The sequence below is a fragment of the Schistocerca gregaria genome, chromosome 7 (assembly GCF_023897955.1).
Source record: "Schistocerca gregaria isolate iqSchGreg1 chromosome 7, iqSchGreg1.2, whole genome shotgun sequence".
Classification (NCBI taxonomy): Eukaryota; Metazoa; Arthropoda; class Insecta; order Orthoptera; family Acrididae; genus Schistocerca; species Schistocerca gregaria.
The window spans coordinates 89,714,871-89,731,175 of NC_064926.1; the positions used below are offsets into that span (position 1 = coordinate 89,714,871).

A 16,305-nucleotide genomic window follows, 5' to 3' on the forward strand; every position below is an offset into this window, starting at 1 on the left:
AGAAAAAGCCCAAACATAAAATAGGAGGAGATCTTGCCACTTCTGAAGCAAAGCGGCAAAAACAAAAAGAACAGTAAAAAAATTAAACAAATGAAGAGCATGATTAAGTTTCCAATGCACAAGATGCAGAGACACTGAAGAACAATGAAATGAATGAATTGAGGAGTTTAAAATTGTGACATGATCTTACAATAAATGACTGAAACCTGAAGCCAGCCATGAAAATATCACCCTACTAGAAGTGCAGATGAGGAAAAATAAATAGTACAACCTAACAAATGAGGCATTCCACTATGACCCAACAAAAGAATGTAACAAACAGAAACATATCGTAATAGGAATAATGGATAACATTAGCCAATTTTGCAATGTGAAAATATTCAGTAGAGAAACGCCAGGATACTGTTGTACAAATGGAAAAATTCGATTACCACCACTGGAAGCACCTCCGCAGGAAATTTTACATTACATGACCGCGAAAACTCCTGAATCCAAACACTTTCTTCAAAATATAAAAGCATACAATGTCTGCTTCCAAATGAATCCTTTTCATGTCACTTCACTCAACACTAAGAGAGATGACTGATTACATTTTCTCGATCCAAAGACAAATCTATCACATCAGCAAGCAAATTTATCAAAAATGTAGGAAAAGATAAATTGCTACTTACTGTAAAAAAGACATGTCAAGTTGCAGACAGGCATGATTAAAAGACACTCACATGTAGCTTTTGACCACAGCCTTCATCACTGAACACACACACAAAGACACACACACACACACACACACACACACGACCAAACAAAGCAAGCGCACCTCATGCACAGACGGCTGCCAACTCCAGCATCTCGGGCCAGAATGCAACATCACGTGGAATGGAAGCAGCAATCTGGAAGGGGTGGGAAACGGAAAAGGTCAGGAGAAGGGAGTGTAGCGTACAGGTGGGGAGAGAGATGAACCTCTTTGTTGACAAAGGCTATGGCTGAACAGCATTCGTCTCTCTTCCCACCTGTACACTACCATCCCCTCCCCTAACCTTTTCCCTTTCCCTTCCCCTTGCCTTTCCCCTTCCCCACCCCTTCCAGATTGCTGCTTATATCCCACATTATGTTGCATTCCAGCCCACGATGCTGGAGTTGGCAGTCATGTGACATGCGATGTGCTTGCATGTGTGTGTGTGTGTGTGTGTGTGTGTGTGTGTGTGTGTGTGTCTTTTATTCGTGCTGTCTACAACTTGACAAATCTTTTTTTACAGTAAGTAGCAATCTATATTTTCCTACATTGCTGATATTCCTACCTTGAGTTTCAATTGTTCAAATTTATCCAAACATTGTTCACAACTATACCGATCCAGACTGGCAACTAAACGTAACTTTCAGCAGTATCAACGTTAATATTCAAAAGACAATTCCTGGTGAAGAGAGAATATACAAATTGATTGACATAATAGTAAATGTTGAAGAAGATGTAAAGTTCCCTACAGAATTTGTAAATTCTTTGCAAGTACCAGGTATGCCATTACATCACCTTTCACTTAAAACTGGATCTCAAACCATACTACTCAGAAATCTCAACTCACAAAAACTATGTAATTGAAAAAGGATGATCATGAAACAGTTATCGAATAATGTAATAGAAACCTAACTTATGGCTGGGAAGTTCAGAGGACACACATTATTTATCCCGAGAATACCACTGATCTCTACTGAAATGTCATTTCAATTTAAAGGACTGCAATTTTCAATTAAATTAGCCTCCAATTTTACAATTAACAAAGTACAAGGATATACTTTAAAATATTGCAGCATCAACCTCAAACACAAGTGCTTCTCTCACAGTCAACTAGACATAGCTTGCTCTTGAGTAGGAAGTTCAGAAAATTTGTACACATACACCCCGGATAAAAAAATGAAAAATGTCGTTCACAAACAAGTATTTTATGGTCAGAATATGTTTTATATTAAAAACAAAGATTCCAAGACTTACCAAGCGGGAAAGCACCGGTAGACAGGCACAATAAAATAACACACAAACACACACACAAGAAATTTTATGTGTGTGTTTGTGTGTTATTTTATTGTGCCTGTCTACCGGTGCTTTCCCGCTTGGTAAGTCTTGGAATCTTTGTTTTAAGGTATTAGTGAGAGAGGAGACTGTCGTAACAGTTGGACAGAAAAGCTTATAAGACATTAATCTTAAAATAAATCTTCATGATGATCTGATTTAACTGTAAATTTATATTTATCACAGTGTAGTACAATGAAACACTATAGTTTGATTTGATAACTTTACAATTAATAACACTGAGCAAAAATGTCTGATGATGTTATGGCCTCCAGCATCCTTTTTCAAGACAACTGAAACATGTTGATTTATAATCTCTAAACCATTTGTGTCTATTACCTACTGTTCTTGTGACTTATTTGTATATATGTAATGTTGTTTGGGGGCAAACAATACCTAGGAAGCAGTTTCACTTGAACGTTTATAACTTTATGGAGTGCCAATAAACATGGCTTTAGATATAATAAATTTAGTATACGTATACATACACTTATGGAATGTTGTTGTTGTTGTTGTTGTTGTTGTTGTGGTCTTCAGTCCTGAGACTGGTTTGATGCAGCTCTCCATGCTACTCTATCCTGTGCAAGCTGCTTCATCTCCCAGTACTTCCTGCAACCTCCATCATTTTGAATCTGCTTAGTGTATTCATCTCTTGGTCTCACTCTACGATTTTTACCCTCCTCGCTGCCCTCCAATGCTAAATTTGTGATCCCTTGATGACTCAAAACATTTCCTACCAACCGGTCCCTTCTTTTTGTCAAGTTGTGCCACAAACTCCTCCCCAATTCTATTTAATACCTCCTCATTAGTTATGTGATCTACCCATCTAATCTTCAGCATTCCTCAGTAGCACCACATTTCGAAAGCTTCTATTCTCTTCTTGTCCAAACTATTTATCGTCCATGTTCCACTTCCATACATGGCTACACTCCATACAAATACTTTCAGAAAACGACTTCCTGACACTTAAATCTATACTCGATGTTAAGAAATTTTTCTTCTTCAGAAACGCTTTCCTTGCCATTGCCAGTCTACATTTTATATCCTCTCTAATTCAACCATCATCAGTTATTTTACTCCCTAAATAGCAAAACTCCTTTACTACTTTAAGTTTCTCATTTCCTAATCTAATTCCTTCAGCATCACCCAATTTAATTTGACTATATTCCATTATCCTCATTTTGCTTTTGTTGATGTTCATCTTATACCCTTCTTTCAAGACACTGTTCATTCCGTTCAACTGCTCTTTCAAGTCCTTTGCTGTCTCTGACAGATTTACAATGTCATCGGCGAACCTCAAAGTTTTTATTTCTTCTCCATGAATTTTAATACCTACTCCAAATTTTTCTTTTGTTTCCTTTACTGCTTGATCAATATACAGATTGAATAACATCGGGGAGAGGCTACAACCCTGTCTCACTCCCTTCCCAACCACTGCTTCCCTTTCATGCCCCTCGACTCTTATAACTGCCATCTGCTTTCTGTACAAATTGTAAATAGCTTTTCGCTCCCTGTATTTTACCCCTGCCACCTTCAGAGTTTGAAAGAGAGTATTGCAGTTAACATTGTCAAAAAATTCTCTAAGTCTATAAATGCTAGAAACGTAGGTTTGCCTTTTCTTAATCTTTCCTCTAAGATAAGTCGTAAGGTTAGTATTGCCTCACGTGTTCCAACATTTCTACGGAATCCAAACTCATCTTCCTCGAGGTCCGCTTCTACCGGTTTTTCCATTCGTCTGTAAAGAATTTGCGTTAGTACTTTGCAGCTGTGACTTATTAAACTGATAGTTGAGTAATTTTCACATCTGTCAACACCTGTTTTCTTTGGGATTGGAATTATTATATTCTTATTGAAGTCTGAGGGTATTTTGCCTGTTTCATACATCTTGCTCACCAGATGGTAGAGTTTTGTCATAACTGGCTCTCCCAAGGCTGTCAGTAGTTCTAATGGAATGTTGTCTATTCCCGGGGCCTTGTTTCGACTCAGGTCTTTCAGTGCTCTGTCAAACTCTTCACGCAGTATCTTATCTCCCATTTCATCCTCATCTTCCATTTCCATAATATTGTCCTCAAGCACATCGCCCTTGTATAAACCCTCTATATACTCCTTCCAACTTCCTGCCTTCCCTTCTTTGCTTAGAACTGGGTTTCCATCTGCGCTTTTGATATTCATACAAGTAGCTCTCTCCTCTCCAAAGATCTCTTTAATTTTCCTGTAGGCAGTATCTATCTTACCCCTAGTGAGATAAGCCTCTACATTCTTATTTTTGTCCTCTAGCCATCCCTGCTTAGCCATTTTGCACTTCCTGTCCATCTCATTTTTGAGACGTTTCTATTCCCTTTTGCCTGCTTCATTTACTGCATTTTTATATTTTCTCCTTTCATGAAACAAATGTAAATGAAAAGTATAACATGATTTCAGGGATGGTGACAAGTGTAGGGGGAGGGGGAGGGTCTATGTGGGCTATAGCCCACCCACCCCCCAATGGAGTATCATATTACACTGGATAAAATGACTTCAGAAATTAGTGAATATATTACTCCAACAGATTCAATCTTTTTTTTTATAATTATTAGCAATATAGGTTGCAATGTATTTCAAACACATTTTAACAAAAGAATAAGAGTGGCAAATAGATTACTATCTAAACCAATCAATATTATTTACCTTAAATTAGATGTCGTATTATTTATTAATGCACATTTTTACCCCAAACTTATTTAACTTAAAATGGATGTCACATTATTTATTAATGCACATTTTTTACCCCAAACTCCAAAACAGTTACCAAAAACTACTTTAAGCAAGACCAAATTTTACCAATTTGTAGGTGGAGGACCCCAACTCTCCTTTTGTTAAGCGATATTCCACCTTAAGTTGTGTTGTGCCACAATATCCTATTTTAGGTCCAATGCTATGCCTTATTTTCATTAACGACCTTCAATATTATTTCAGTACACAGAGTAAATTATACTTCACATAGATGATAGCACAAATTTCATTGATAAATTGTCAGAAAATAGTCTTGAATAAACTGCACACAAAACTTTCACTGAAACATGAAACTTGTTTTCTTCAAGTGCTCTCTCACCACAAAGAATCCTTGAAGAAATTTACATAAAGCGTAGAAATCAACTGACACGAAAGTTGAAGACACAAAATCTTTGGATGCTTAGATATACTCATCAATTCACATTCTTCATCTTTTTATAAGAGTTGACTCAGCAACATTTGCATTACAGATTATCACTTCCCTTGCTGAGCAGATACCACTAAGGCTTCCTAGTTTGGCTATTTTTGTTCAGTATTGCACTGCTGCTGCGTGACTAAAACTGATGGTGTAAGGGGGGGGGAGGGGGGGGGGGAGGGCAGGTGTCATAGAAAAAATGAACGGTTTCCATCATAAGCATTCTTGCAGACACCTCTTTCGAAGGATGGAGGTCTTCACCTCCTCCTCACAGTACATTTTTCCTTGTTGATATTTGTCTGTAGTAACTTTTCTCTCACAAAGCCAAGATCAAATATCTTGTCTACAACACAAGAACCAAAAACAGTCTACATATTGAATTGAAGTCATAATCTGGTTCAAAAAGGCGGTTATTACTGCAGCATTAAGTTCTTTATGCACTACCACCATATGTTGTTGTTGTTGTGGTCTTCAGTCCTGAGACTGGTTTGATGCAGCTCTCCATGCTACTCTATCCTGTGCAAGCTTCTTCATCTCCCAGTACATACTGCAATCTACATCCTTCTGAATCTGCTTAGTGTAGTCATTTCTTGGTCTCCCTCTACAATTTTTACCCTCCATGCTGCCCTCCAATACTAAATTGGTGATCCCTTGATGCCTCAGAACATGTCCTACCAACCGATCCAGAATCACCATTATAGGGTGTATATAAAGTCCGGGAACACTTTCCATTATTTATTGCACAAGAACCAAACATTGTACAGATATCATACATATGTCACTTTGAAGAGAAACTCTGAAAGTTTTTTTTCTGTGTATACCGCCACAGCGTAGTTTGATAATTTGCCTATAGTCAGCACTAGTGGCAAACATAGTGAGTTCAGGTGCGGAGCTACAGAAGGGGACAACTGTTTCATGAAATGGACTTCCCAACCACCAGATCTCACACTGTGTGACTTTTTTCTGTGGGGACACATTAAAGACGTGGTGTATGTACTGCCTCTACCACATGATGTAGCAGAGCTCCGGGAGAGACTACGGGAAGTGTGTGCCACAGTCGATCATGCCATGCTGGGACGGGTATGGCAAGAATTAAAAAAACTCTCAAGAGTTTCTCTTCAATATGCAATATATATATGACGTATGTACAATGTTTAGTTCTTGTGCAATAAATAATTGGAAGTGTTCTGGGACTTTACATACACCCTGTATTCAGTGTCTCCATAATCCATTGCACAGATTCAAACAAACTCTTAAAGAGTACCTAATAGAGAAATTATTTATATGATTCATGAATTTCTGAGACAAAACGAATACCACTGCTGAACTTAAAATTATTTTAGAACTAGAATTGATTAATTTTTTGTCAGGATATCTAATATAAACATGATTGTAATGCACTACTTAACAGTCAGGGTAAACAACAACGTCTGTGTCATAATTTTTATCTTTTTTGTAATTTCTAACCTTACAACTGTTTTGGAACTAGTTTTGATTAAATTTATGTCAGAAGTTCTGTTTTAAACATGATTGTGTTGCTCCACTCAAGAACAGTGTAACCTACAATATCTGTAGCATATACACTCAAGCACAGAAAGAAGAACACCTTGAATAACTAGAGAGAGGGTGTTCACATACACAGGATATGTACATTACTATGTTTGGCAGAAATGATTAGCATTTGAACCATGTCGGCCCTCAGGTTCAAGGTCAACATCAACATCACGGTGCAACACCACCTACTGGTAAAATAAGCCTGTGGCTGTTGTCATTGTAACCCAAAGGTAACGGATCAATATGACTTATAAAGTGTACTCCACAGATGTATGCACAAATTGTGCCTTCAAATCAGTGAGTTTCAAGAGTTTGCATTATTGGCATGAGAGAATGTATGCATCCATCTGGGAAATTGCTACTTGTGTGTATGAAGTGTTTCAGCAGTGCAGCCGGTCTGTGGAGCATGGTTCATGGAAGGCCGTAGAACATGATGAGATGGGTCAGATTGTGCCAACCAGACCACCCCACGGGAAGTTCAACACCTCATCCAAATGGCACTGCAGTAAAGATCAGCATCTCCTTCAGCTGTAGTGGAACAGTGAAACACTTCGTGCACTATCACTGGTGACAGTCTGTCACCATTTATTATGGTATGGGTTACATGTGAATCATCCACTTCTCCACCTGCTTTTGACAAATGTGCAGAAACATGCTAGATGGCAATGGCGTATGTAACGATGCCACTTGGGACAGGAAGGGCATCAGATAGTGTTTTTGGACATATCAGGTTCTGTTTGTTTGAAAGTGACGGCCACATTCTGATTCACAGCAGACAGCGGCAGGCATCACAGTGACTGCATTTGCACAAGACATACAGCTCAAGGCTGTATGGTGTAGGGTGCTATTGGATAAAATTACAAATCACAGATGGTATATGTCCAGGGCAGTTTGACCAATGTGACATACGTGAATGACATCCTGCGACCCGTAGCCATACCCTTTCTGAACAACACCTCGTAAGTAATGTTTTAGTAAGATAAGGCATGACCATATGTTGCTGCATGAACATGTGGCTTCTTGGTGTCACAGGATGTCAGCCTCTCGCCCTGGCCCACCAGATCACCAGACTTGTCGCCAATCAGAAATGTGTCGGATATGATGAAACAGCGTGTGTAGTGCTGTGACCCAATGCCAACCACCATATATGAAGTTTGGAATCACATGAATGCAGCATGGATGGCTATGCCACAGTATGCCATTTGCGCCTCATACACGTCAATATCATCATGCATGGAACAAGTTATCAGGACCAATGGTGGACCCTGTGCCTATTAGGAAACAGAAAAATGCTGAACCGAGGTGATTGAAGTGCTAATCATTTGTGCAGAACTTACTAATGTACATGTCCTGTGAATATGAATGTCCTATCTCTAGTCATTCAAGGTGTTCTGCTTTTTCTGAGCACTAGTGTATTTTATCTGTATTGTCTTGCTAAATATATGTGAAGTTCAAACTGTTACCACTCTTATATTTTTTGGGCACTATCACAGCTAAGTGAAAATTAGGTTTTCGTTCTCATGTAATTATTTATCATAATACTTAGCATAACTTTGCTCCCTGTACATATTACTCATCCTCCCAAGGTGAAAAACAATTTTTCATTCATTTAGTATATGTTCTGTAACTGATGTTTTATTTCCATTACATCATAGATGTTTCAGACTTGAAAAGGTCTTGGAATGATATAGTTTCATTCCATTATACTGTTATTGTCATGTAAGTTATATTTCAACTCTGTGCAGTCTGACACATTCCACAGCTTTGGAAGCACCAGCTACATGAATCTATGGAACAAAATAATAATAATAATAATAATAATAATAATAATAATAATAATAATAAAATAAATCCCAGCAAGACACAACATTCCTGAAACATTTAAAGTGGAATGGAGTCCAGAAACAAAGCGATACTACCACAGCATATAATGTCTTTTGAATCTCTTTGTAGCTTGCTGTGTTGTTAATAACTCAATTAGAAGAGTTCCATCATGTAGTCTTTTGGCAGATTTAAGGACACCTGTTATTCCTTCTAACCATTTCTGGAAGTATGAGGTGCATTCAAGTTCTAAGGCCTCCGATTTTTTTTCTAATTAACTACTCACCCGAAATCGATGAAACTGGAGTTACTTCTCGACGTAATCGCCCTGCAGACATACACATTTTTCACAACGCTGATGCCATGATTCCATGGCAGCGGTGAAGGCTTCTTTAGGAGTCTGTTTCGACCACTGGAAAATCGCTGAGGCAATAGCAGCACGGCTGGTGAATGTGCGACCAAGGAGAGTGTCTTTCATTGTTGGAAGAAGGCAAAAGTCACTAGGAGCCAGGTCAGGTGAGTAGGGAGCATGAGGAATCACTTCAAAGTTGTTATCATGAAGAAACTGTTGCGTAACGTTAGCTCGATGTGCGGGTGCATTGTCTTGGTGAAACAGCACACGCGCATCCCTTCCCGGACGTTTTTGTTGCCGTGCAGGAAGGAAGGAATTTGTTCTTCAAAACATTTTCATAGGATGCACCTGTTACCGTAGTGCCCTTTGGAATGCAATTGGTAAGGATTACGCCCTCGCTGCCCCAGAACATGGACACCGTCATTTTTTCAGCACTGGCGGTTACCCGAAATTTTTTTGGTGGCGGTGAATCTGTGTGCTTCCATTGAGCTGACTGGTGCTTTGTTTCTGGATTGAAAAATGGCATCCACGTCTCATCCATTGTCACAACCGCTGAAAAGAAAGTCCCATTCATGCTGTCGTGGCGTGTCAACATTGCTTGGCAACATGCCACACGGGCAGCCATGTGGTCGTCTGTCAGCATTCGTGGCACCCACCTGGATGAGACTTTTCACATTTTCAGGTCGTCATGCAGGATTGTGTGCACAGAACCCACAGAAATGCCAATTCTGGAGGCGATCTGTTCAACAGTCATTTGGCGATCCCCCAAGACAATTCTCTCCACTTTCCTCGATCATATCATCAGACCAGCTTGTGCGAGCCTGAGGTTGTTTCGGTTTGTTGCCACACAATGTTCTGTCTTCATTAAACTGTCGCACCCACGAATGCACTTTCGACACCTCCATAACTCCATCACCACATGTCTCCTTCAACTGTCTATGAATTTGAATTGGTTTCACACCACGCAAATTCAGAAAACGAATGATTGCACGCTGTTCAAGTAAGGAAAACGTCACCATTTTAAGTATTTAAAACAGTTCTCATTCTCGCCGCTGGTGGTAAAATTCCATCTGCCATACGGTGCTGCCATCTCTGGGACATATTGACAATGAACGCAGCCTCATTTTAAAACAATGCCATGTTTCTATCTCTTTCCAGTTCGGAGAAAAAAAAATCGGAGGCCTTAGAACTTGAATGCACCTCGTAAAAAGGACAGGCAAAAAGTTATTTTCTCAAGAGTACCTATCACTGTCAAGTTTTATTTTATTTGAGGTGTGATTGATAGGCTTTTCCTATTGATCTATATTATCATGTCTGATGGCAGAGATCTTCTGTTAAAATTAACATAAAAATTTGGACATTTGATAAAGCAAAGTAGTTCAATACTATAATACTATAGTTGGGTTGACACAAGTTGATCTCTGACAATTGCAGTGGGTGGGTGCAACAGCTTCATATGCTTACCTCAACCAATAACATAATGTGATTTTGTAAATGTCTGTATGGCAATGCCTCAGTGTTGTCACAGCTTTGAGATAGCTCCTGTTTTCACCTCAGCCTTTAGCGCATTGTAGTAGAAAGCTCGCATCAGTGCAGCGAGTTGACAGGGATCTTCTTACAACATCTCTACTATAGCAACTATTGTTAAAAGTCTTCATTTTGCTTCATCTTCATGCTCTACATATTACCTTATCATTTTCTTACATGGTCTTTATCAATATTGTATCTTAAAGACATGGTTTATCAAAATTCAAACCACATACAAAAACTTTTACTGCTGAGAATTCTATTTACTACTTATGGCTCTTTGTTCATACATTTCTTTCATCCATCAACTTACTGTTTTCATTTGATGTTCAAACAAACTGAATTTTGGTTCTACACATAAGGCAAAGAAGCCATTAGCCTCAAATTACTTGCCTATAAATGACTGATATTCAGAAAACTCTGTACATTGCAAAGCTGTTAACATATTCCACTCTGTAGTGAAATTCTAACAGGGAGACTCACATTTGCGGTGACTGCATCTCCAGTGACCCCTAGGGAAACCTTGTGAATCATAACTGTGGCTACGATCACGGTCACGATCACTCATTTCAGAACCATAACCTGGAAAATTATCAACCTTGTGGTTACATAAATATTTCTCCCATGAATAAGTTTGGTAGTTAATTTTTATTTTTAACTGTGTTAGGTGGTAGTTAGAAAGACATCTAGGAATACAAAACTGATTAGATAGATCAACAGTAAAAATTTACATTCTCTACAGGGTGAGCCTTAAATATACCAACAAAATTTCAGAGGTTATTCATAGACATTTTCTGCACATTTTGGTATAAGAAGCCTGTGATTTCCAGTGGCTTGTTATGGAGTAACAATGTAATTATGGTTTACTTGATTTGATACCCCAATTACATTTGCTTCTGTTGAAAATACCTCCACAGTAGTGAACAAAATCACCAACAGGTACAACAGAAAATGCAGGGTAATGCAGAAGTATTGTGATGTTGCTGCTATCAATGTGGGAGCAGTTGAGCACAGTGTTGTTGTGGTGCACTTCCACTGCCTTCAGTGAACTCTTACTGCATAATGCTTATCTGCCAAGGCTTCATCAGCAAACCTGTCCATACTGCTGTGTATCACTGTTAACATACAATAATGGCAGATAAACTAACCCATTACAGAACCAAGCAGTACTGAATGCAAGCTTGAGGCCAAACAGTGAAATGGGCATGAGTGTTGTCACCAGCAAATAGGTGAATGGCTGGAACAAGTTTGTTTCCAAACAAGGCCCACAGCAACAGCACTCCCCATCCAAATCTGCATTGCACTGTTGTGCAAATATTTTCAGTGCAATACAGATAAAAATAAGTGGTGGTAAGAAATTAAATGACATGCAATAACTTTGTAATAAGCCACCAGAAACTAATGGTCCTTTATCCTAAATTATTCACAAAATATCCTTTAAAAATATTCAAAATTTTTCCTGTGGATCTGAGATTCAGCCTGTACATTACAGGCTTCCATGTCATTTGTGGTTCCCAAATTACTTCATTGCAGCTTTTACCAAAAATGCACTGAAATTGGTATTTTAAAATGCTTGTTTAAGGAAGAATAGAAGTACTGTAAGGGTGCACAATTAAAACATAAAATTAGGGTATATGCTATGCACAAGACTGAGAGAAAGTACTTAGGTGCAATGTTAATAGTTACAATTAATATTTTTTGAGTACTACAATAAATATTCTTACCAGAGACTGAACTTGCCCCACTGGTCCTTCGTGGTGAGAAGCTACTTCTCCTGCGGTCATCATAATGATGAAGTGTGGTGTGGTCATCCCTGCCACTCAGAACATCCAGTGACCTACAACACAGTCAGGAACTTTCCTTAATCAAAGATGCGATAACAGATGAGATCAATGAGATAATTGTTGGTAGTTCATGTTCATTTTTAATGAGAAGCAATTTGTGATATACAAGCCAAATACTTATGCTTTTCTGTGTAATTCAAAGAAGAGGCTGTGCATACCATCCTTCGGTGACATGTTTATACACCCATAACCCACATAGAAATCCTTGGGTAACAGAAGATATATTCAATTTAAATGATGAAGGGAGAAAATACAAAAATGCAGTAAATGAAGCAAGCAAAAAGGAATACAAACATCTCAAAAATGAGATTGACAGGAAGTGCAAAATGGCTAAGCAGCGATGGCTAGAGGACAAATGTATGGATGTAGAGGTGCGTATCACTAGGGATAAGATAGATACTGTCTACAGGAAAATTAAAGAGACTTTTGGAGAAAAGAGAACCACTTGGATGAATGTTAAGAGCTCAGATGGAAACCTAGTTCTAAGCCAAGAAGGGAAAGCAGAAAGGTGGAAGGAGTATACAGAGGGTCTACACAAGGGCAATGTTCTTGAGGACAATATTATAGAAATGGCTGAAATACTCTCTTTCAAATTCTGAGGGTGGCAGGGGTCAAATACAGGGAGCAAAAGGCTATTTCCAATGTGTACAGAAACGAGATGGCAGTCGCAGGGCACTACAGGTAAGTAGTGGTTGAGAAGGGAGTGAGACAGGGTTGTAGCCTATCTCCAATGTTATTCAATCTGTATATTGTGCAAGCAATAAAAGAAACAAAAGAAAAATTTGGAGTAGGATTTAAAATCCATGGAGAAGAAATAAAAATTTTGAGGTTTGCCCATGACACTGTAATTCTGTCAGAGACAGGGAAGGACCTGAAAGAGCAGCTGAAAGGAACGGACAGTGTCTTGAAAAGACAATATAAGATGAAAATCAACAAAAGCAAAATGACGATAATGGAAGGTAGTCTAATTAAATCAGGTGATGCTGAGGGAATTAGATTAGGAAATGAGACGCTTAACGTAGGAAAGGAGTTTTGCTATTTGGGGAGCAAAATAACTGATTTGGGGGGGGGGGGGGGCTGATCAATGTAGAGAGGATATAAAATGTATACTGGCAATGGCAAGGCAGACGTTTCTGAAGAAGAGAAATTTGTTAACATCGAGTGTAGATTTAAGTGGCAGGAAGTCGTTGCTGAAAGTATTTGTATGGAGTGTAGCCATGTATGGAAATGAAACGTAGATGATAAATAGTTTAGACAAGAAGAGAACAGAAGCTTTCGAAATGAGGTGCTACAGAAGAATGCTGAAGATTAGGTGGGTAGATCATATAACTAATGAGGAGGTATTGAACGGAATTGGAGAGAAGAGAAATTTGTGGCACAACTTGACTAAAAGAAGGGATAAGTTGGTAGGGCATATTTTGAGGCATCAAGGGATCACCAGTTTAGTATTGGAGGGCAGCGTGGAGGATAAAAATCATACAGGGAGACCAAGAGATGAATACACTAAACAGATTCAGAAGGATGTAGGTTGCAGTAGGTACTGGGAGATGTAATGACCCCAGTCTTCTAAATACAAAAATTCAGATTCTGCCAAACATTATGAGTCCAGTATACAAATAACTGATAAAAAACAGAAGTGCTTCTGAACAACAAGAGGTGTGCAGTTCCCTTTCCCATTACTCTTCATCACACTCATGGGTATCATATTAAAGTACATCAAGCAAATGGAAAAAGGAGGTCTTTATGCCTTTGTATCTGCCCATCGCATTAGCATTTGGAGTGAAATCAAAAGGGGGGTACAGAGAAAACTGGATCTGTGGAACATCAAATTAAAAGCGTTTGGATTAACTGTGAGCGAAACCGAGACCATGGCAATGCAACTGAGTAAACAACAGCTCTGTTATTGGAGGGTAAGAAGATCAACCATGGACATAATTTCATATGTCTTACTTGTCTTCTGACAAGTGAAGGAAGTGTCAACCTTAAAGTTCTCAACAGTGTAACCAAAGGATAGAAAATCTTCAGTCTAGAATGAAGACTTGTGTAGGGTAAGAATGTTCTTTTAAGAAATAAACAGACCACATCCAAACTTTCCTTTGTTCATCATGTGCTACAGTACAGAGAGCTGTGTCATAAGCAAAAGACATGTAAGTTCAACTGAAAGCTTCTGAAATGGAATTCCTTTTGTCTGTTCAACAAAAGAAAACCTACCACAACAGAAACAGATTTAGGCAATTTGTTCAGAAAGGTACCACACAGTGTCCTAGAAGGAATCCCAGGTGGTGATGATGATGATGATGATCATGATCCACATAGTGACAAATACATGAATATAAAAGGACTTGATAGCCTATTCAAGCTGTGCACTACACTAAAATGGTTCATTAGTCATTGCATAAACTGGCCTGGATCGGTGCATGAATAAATATGGAGGAACTCTGATGATATACAGAGCTATGACTGTAAAAAGTTCAAAGTCATTCTTTTTATGAGATGCAGTTTATAATAGTACACCATGACTTATGATTCCTTGCTAGAGTCTTTCAACTACAAAGAACATTCCAAGAAACCAAAAAAAAAAAAAAAAAAAAAAATGGAAGGAAGAGGGAGATCAAGAGATGATTACAGTAAGCAGGTTCGGGAGGATGTAGCTTGCAATAGTTATTCAGAGATGAATACGCTAGCACAAGATAGAGTAGCATGGAGAGCTGCATAGAACCAATGTTCAAATGGAAGACAGCAACAACAATAACACAGCAACTCGATATAGTTGAATGCTGTTTCGGACTCGCAAATTGGTATTTTGCAATTCCGCAGTCTAAAAGTACATTTGGCCACAGAAGGAATGCTGTCAGTTATTTTATCATATATAGTTATGCACAAGGTGGTAAACACATTAATGATGAAGATTAAAAAATTCCTGAAGCAGAGGATAGTGGAGTGAAAAACAAATGAACAATCTTGAGGCATTGATATCAATTGTCCAACAACAAGTTAAAATGTATCTCCTTAAACCCATATTAAAGGCAAGCTCAGCTGACCTCAGAATGTAACAAAATTCATAAAGAAATGCTTAAAATCTGAAGCCCATAAGAAATGAAGATGACATCAACCTGAAAAAGTTACAAAAAGATCCACTAAAATATCAGGCAAATCAAGAGACAATATCAGAAATATGCAATCAACTCAATAGAACAAAATTACCATAATACCAATTCCCAAGATTATTACAAAATCTTTGGAAGAAAACTGTGAAAATATAACACCAAAATAATTCTGAAAATGGGGGACAGAAAAATGGAACATAAAAACATGAAAAATGCCAGAATCATTCAATAAATATTAAAACTCTGAAGAACATAGGATACTTTTAAAAATTAACCAAAACATCCCAGTAAAGATCAATCCTGAAACTCAAACTCCCTACAATGCAAAAGATGAAAGCAGATATTCAGAGAAGTACAGGTTTTCACAGAAAGTTAGAAATGTACCAGACACTCAGTTTCGCGACCTCTGCACAAGGCTGTATAAAAAATTTTGGACAAATGAAAAACTCCATGAACATTGACTACAGATATAATCCACCCACTCCACACCCAAAAGGAGATAGCCATCCAGATAGCTAGAGAGGTATATCTCTCTTAAAACTGTACATATAAGATTCCCTCCAGTATTTAATATGGTAGGATCAGATGACAACTAGAACAAGAAGGTGAATTCTGGGAAAGCTTCAGCCCATGGATCAGCTGTGCATAACAAATAATCAGTTTAAAATTAATTGTGGCACATTACTGCAAATAAAACAAGCCTCCTGCAACAACCTTTGTAGATCTTAAGAAGAAATATGTAAATAAATAAATAGTGGTTATGGATTTCAGTTCATCCTGGATGAATACTTATTACCAACCACAAATACTACTAGAACAATATGTTCTGGAATGTCAGTGTAAGAATC

General features: G+C 38.3%; 1 protein-coding gene across 1 annotated transcript in view; it reads right to left on the reverse strand.

The window, feature by feature from the left end:
• LOC126281292 (ras-specific guanine nucleotide-releasing factor 2-like) overlaps window positions 1-16,305 on the reverse strand; it is a 1,771,818-nt gene that overhangs the window by 516,910 nt on the left and 1,238,603 nt on the right. The window contains exons 15-16 of the mRNA XM_049980119.1: window positions 12,231-12,343; window positions 10,990-11,088 (exon numbers count right to left, since the gene is read on the reverse strand). Of these exons, the coding sequence (XP_049836076.1) occupies window positions 10,990-11,088; window positions 12,231-12,343 (212 nt within the window). The remainder of the gene's footprint in view (window positions 1-10,989; window positions 11,089-12,230; window positions 12,344-16,305) is intronic.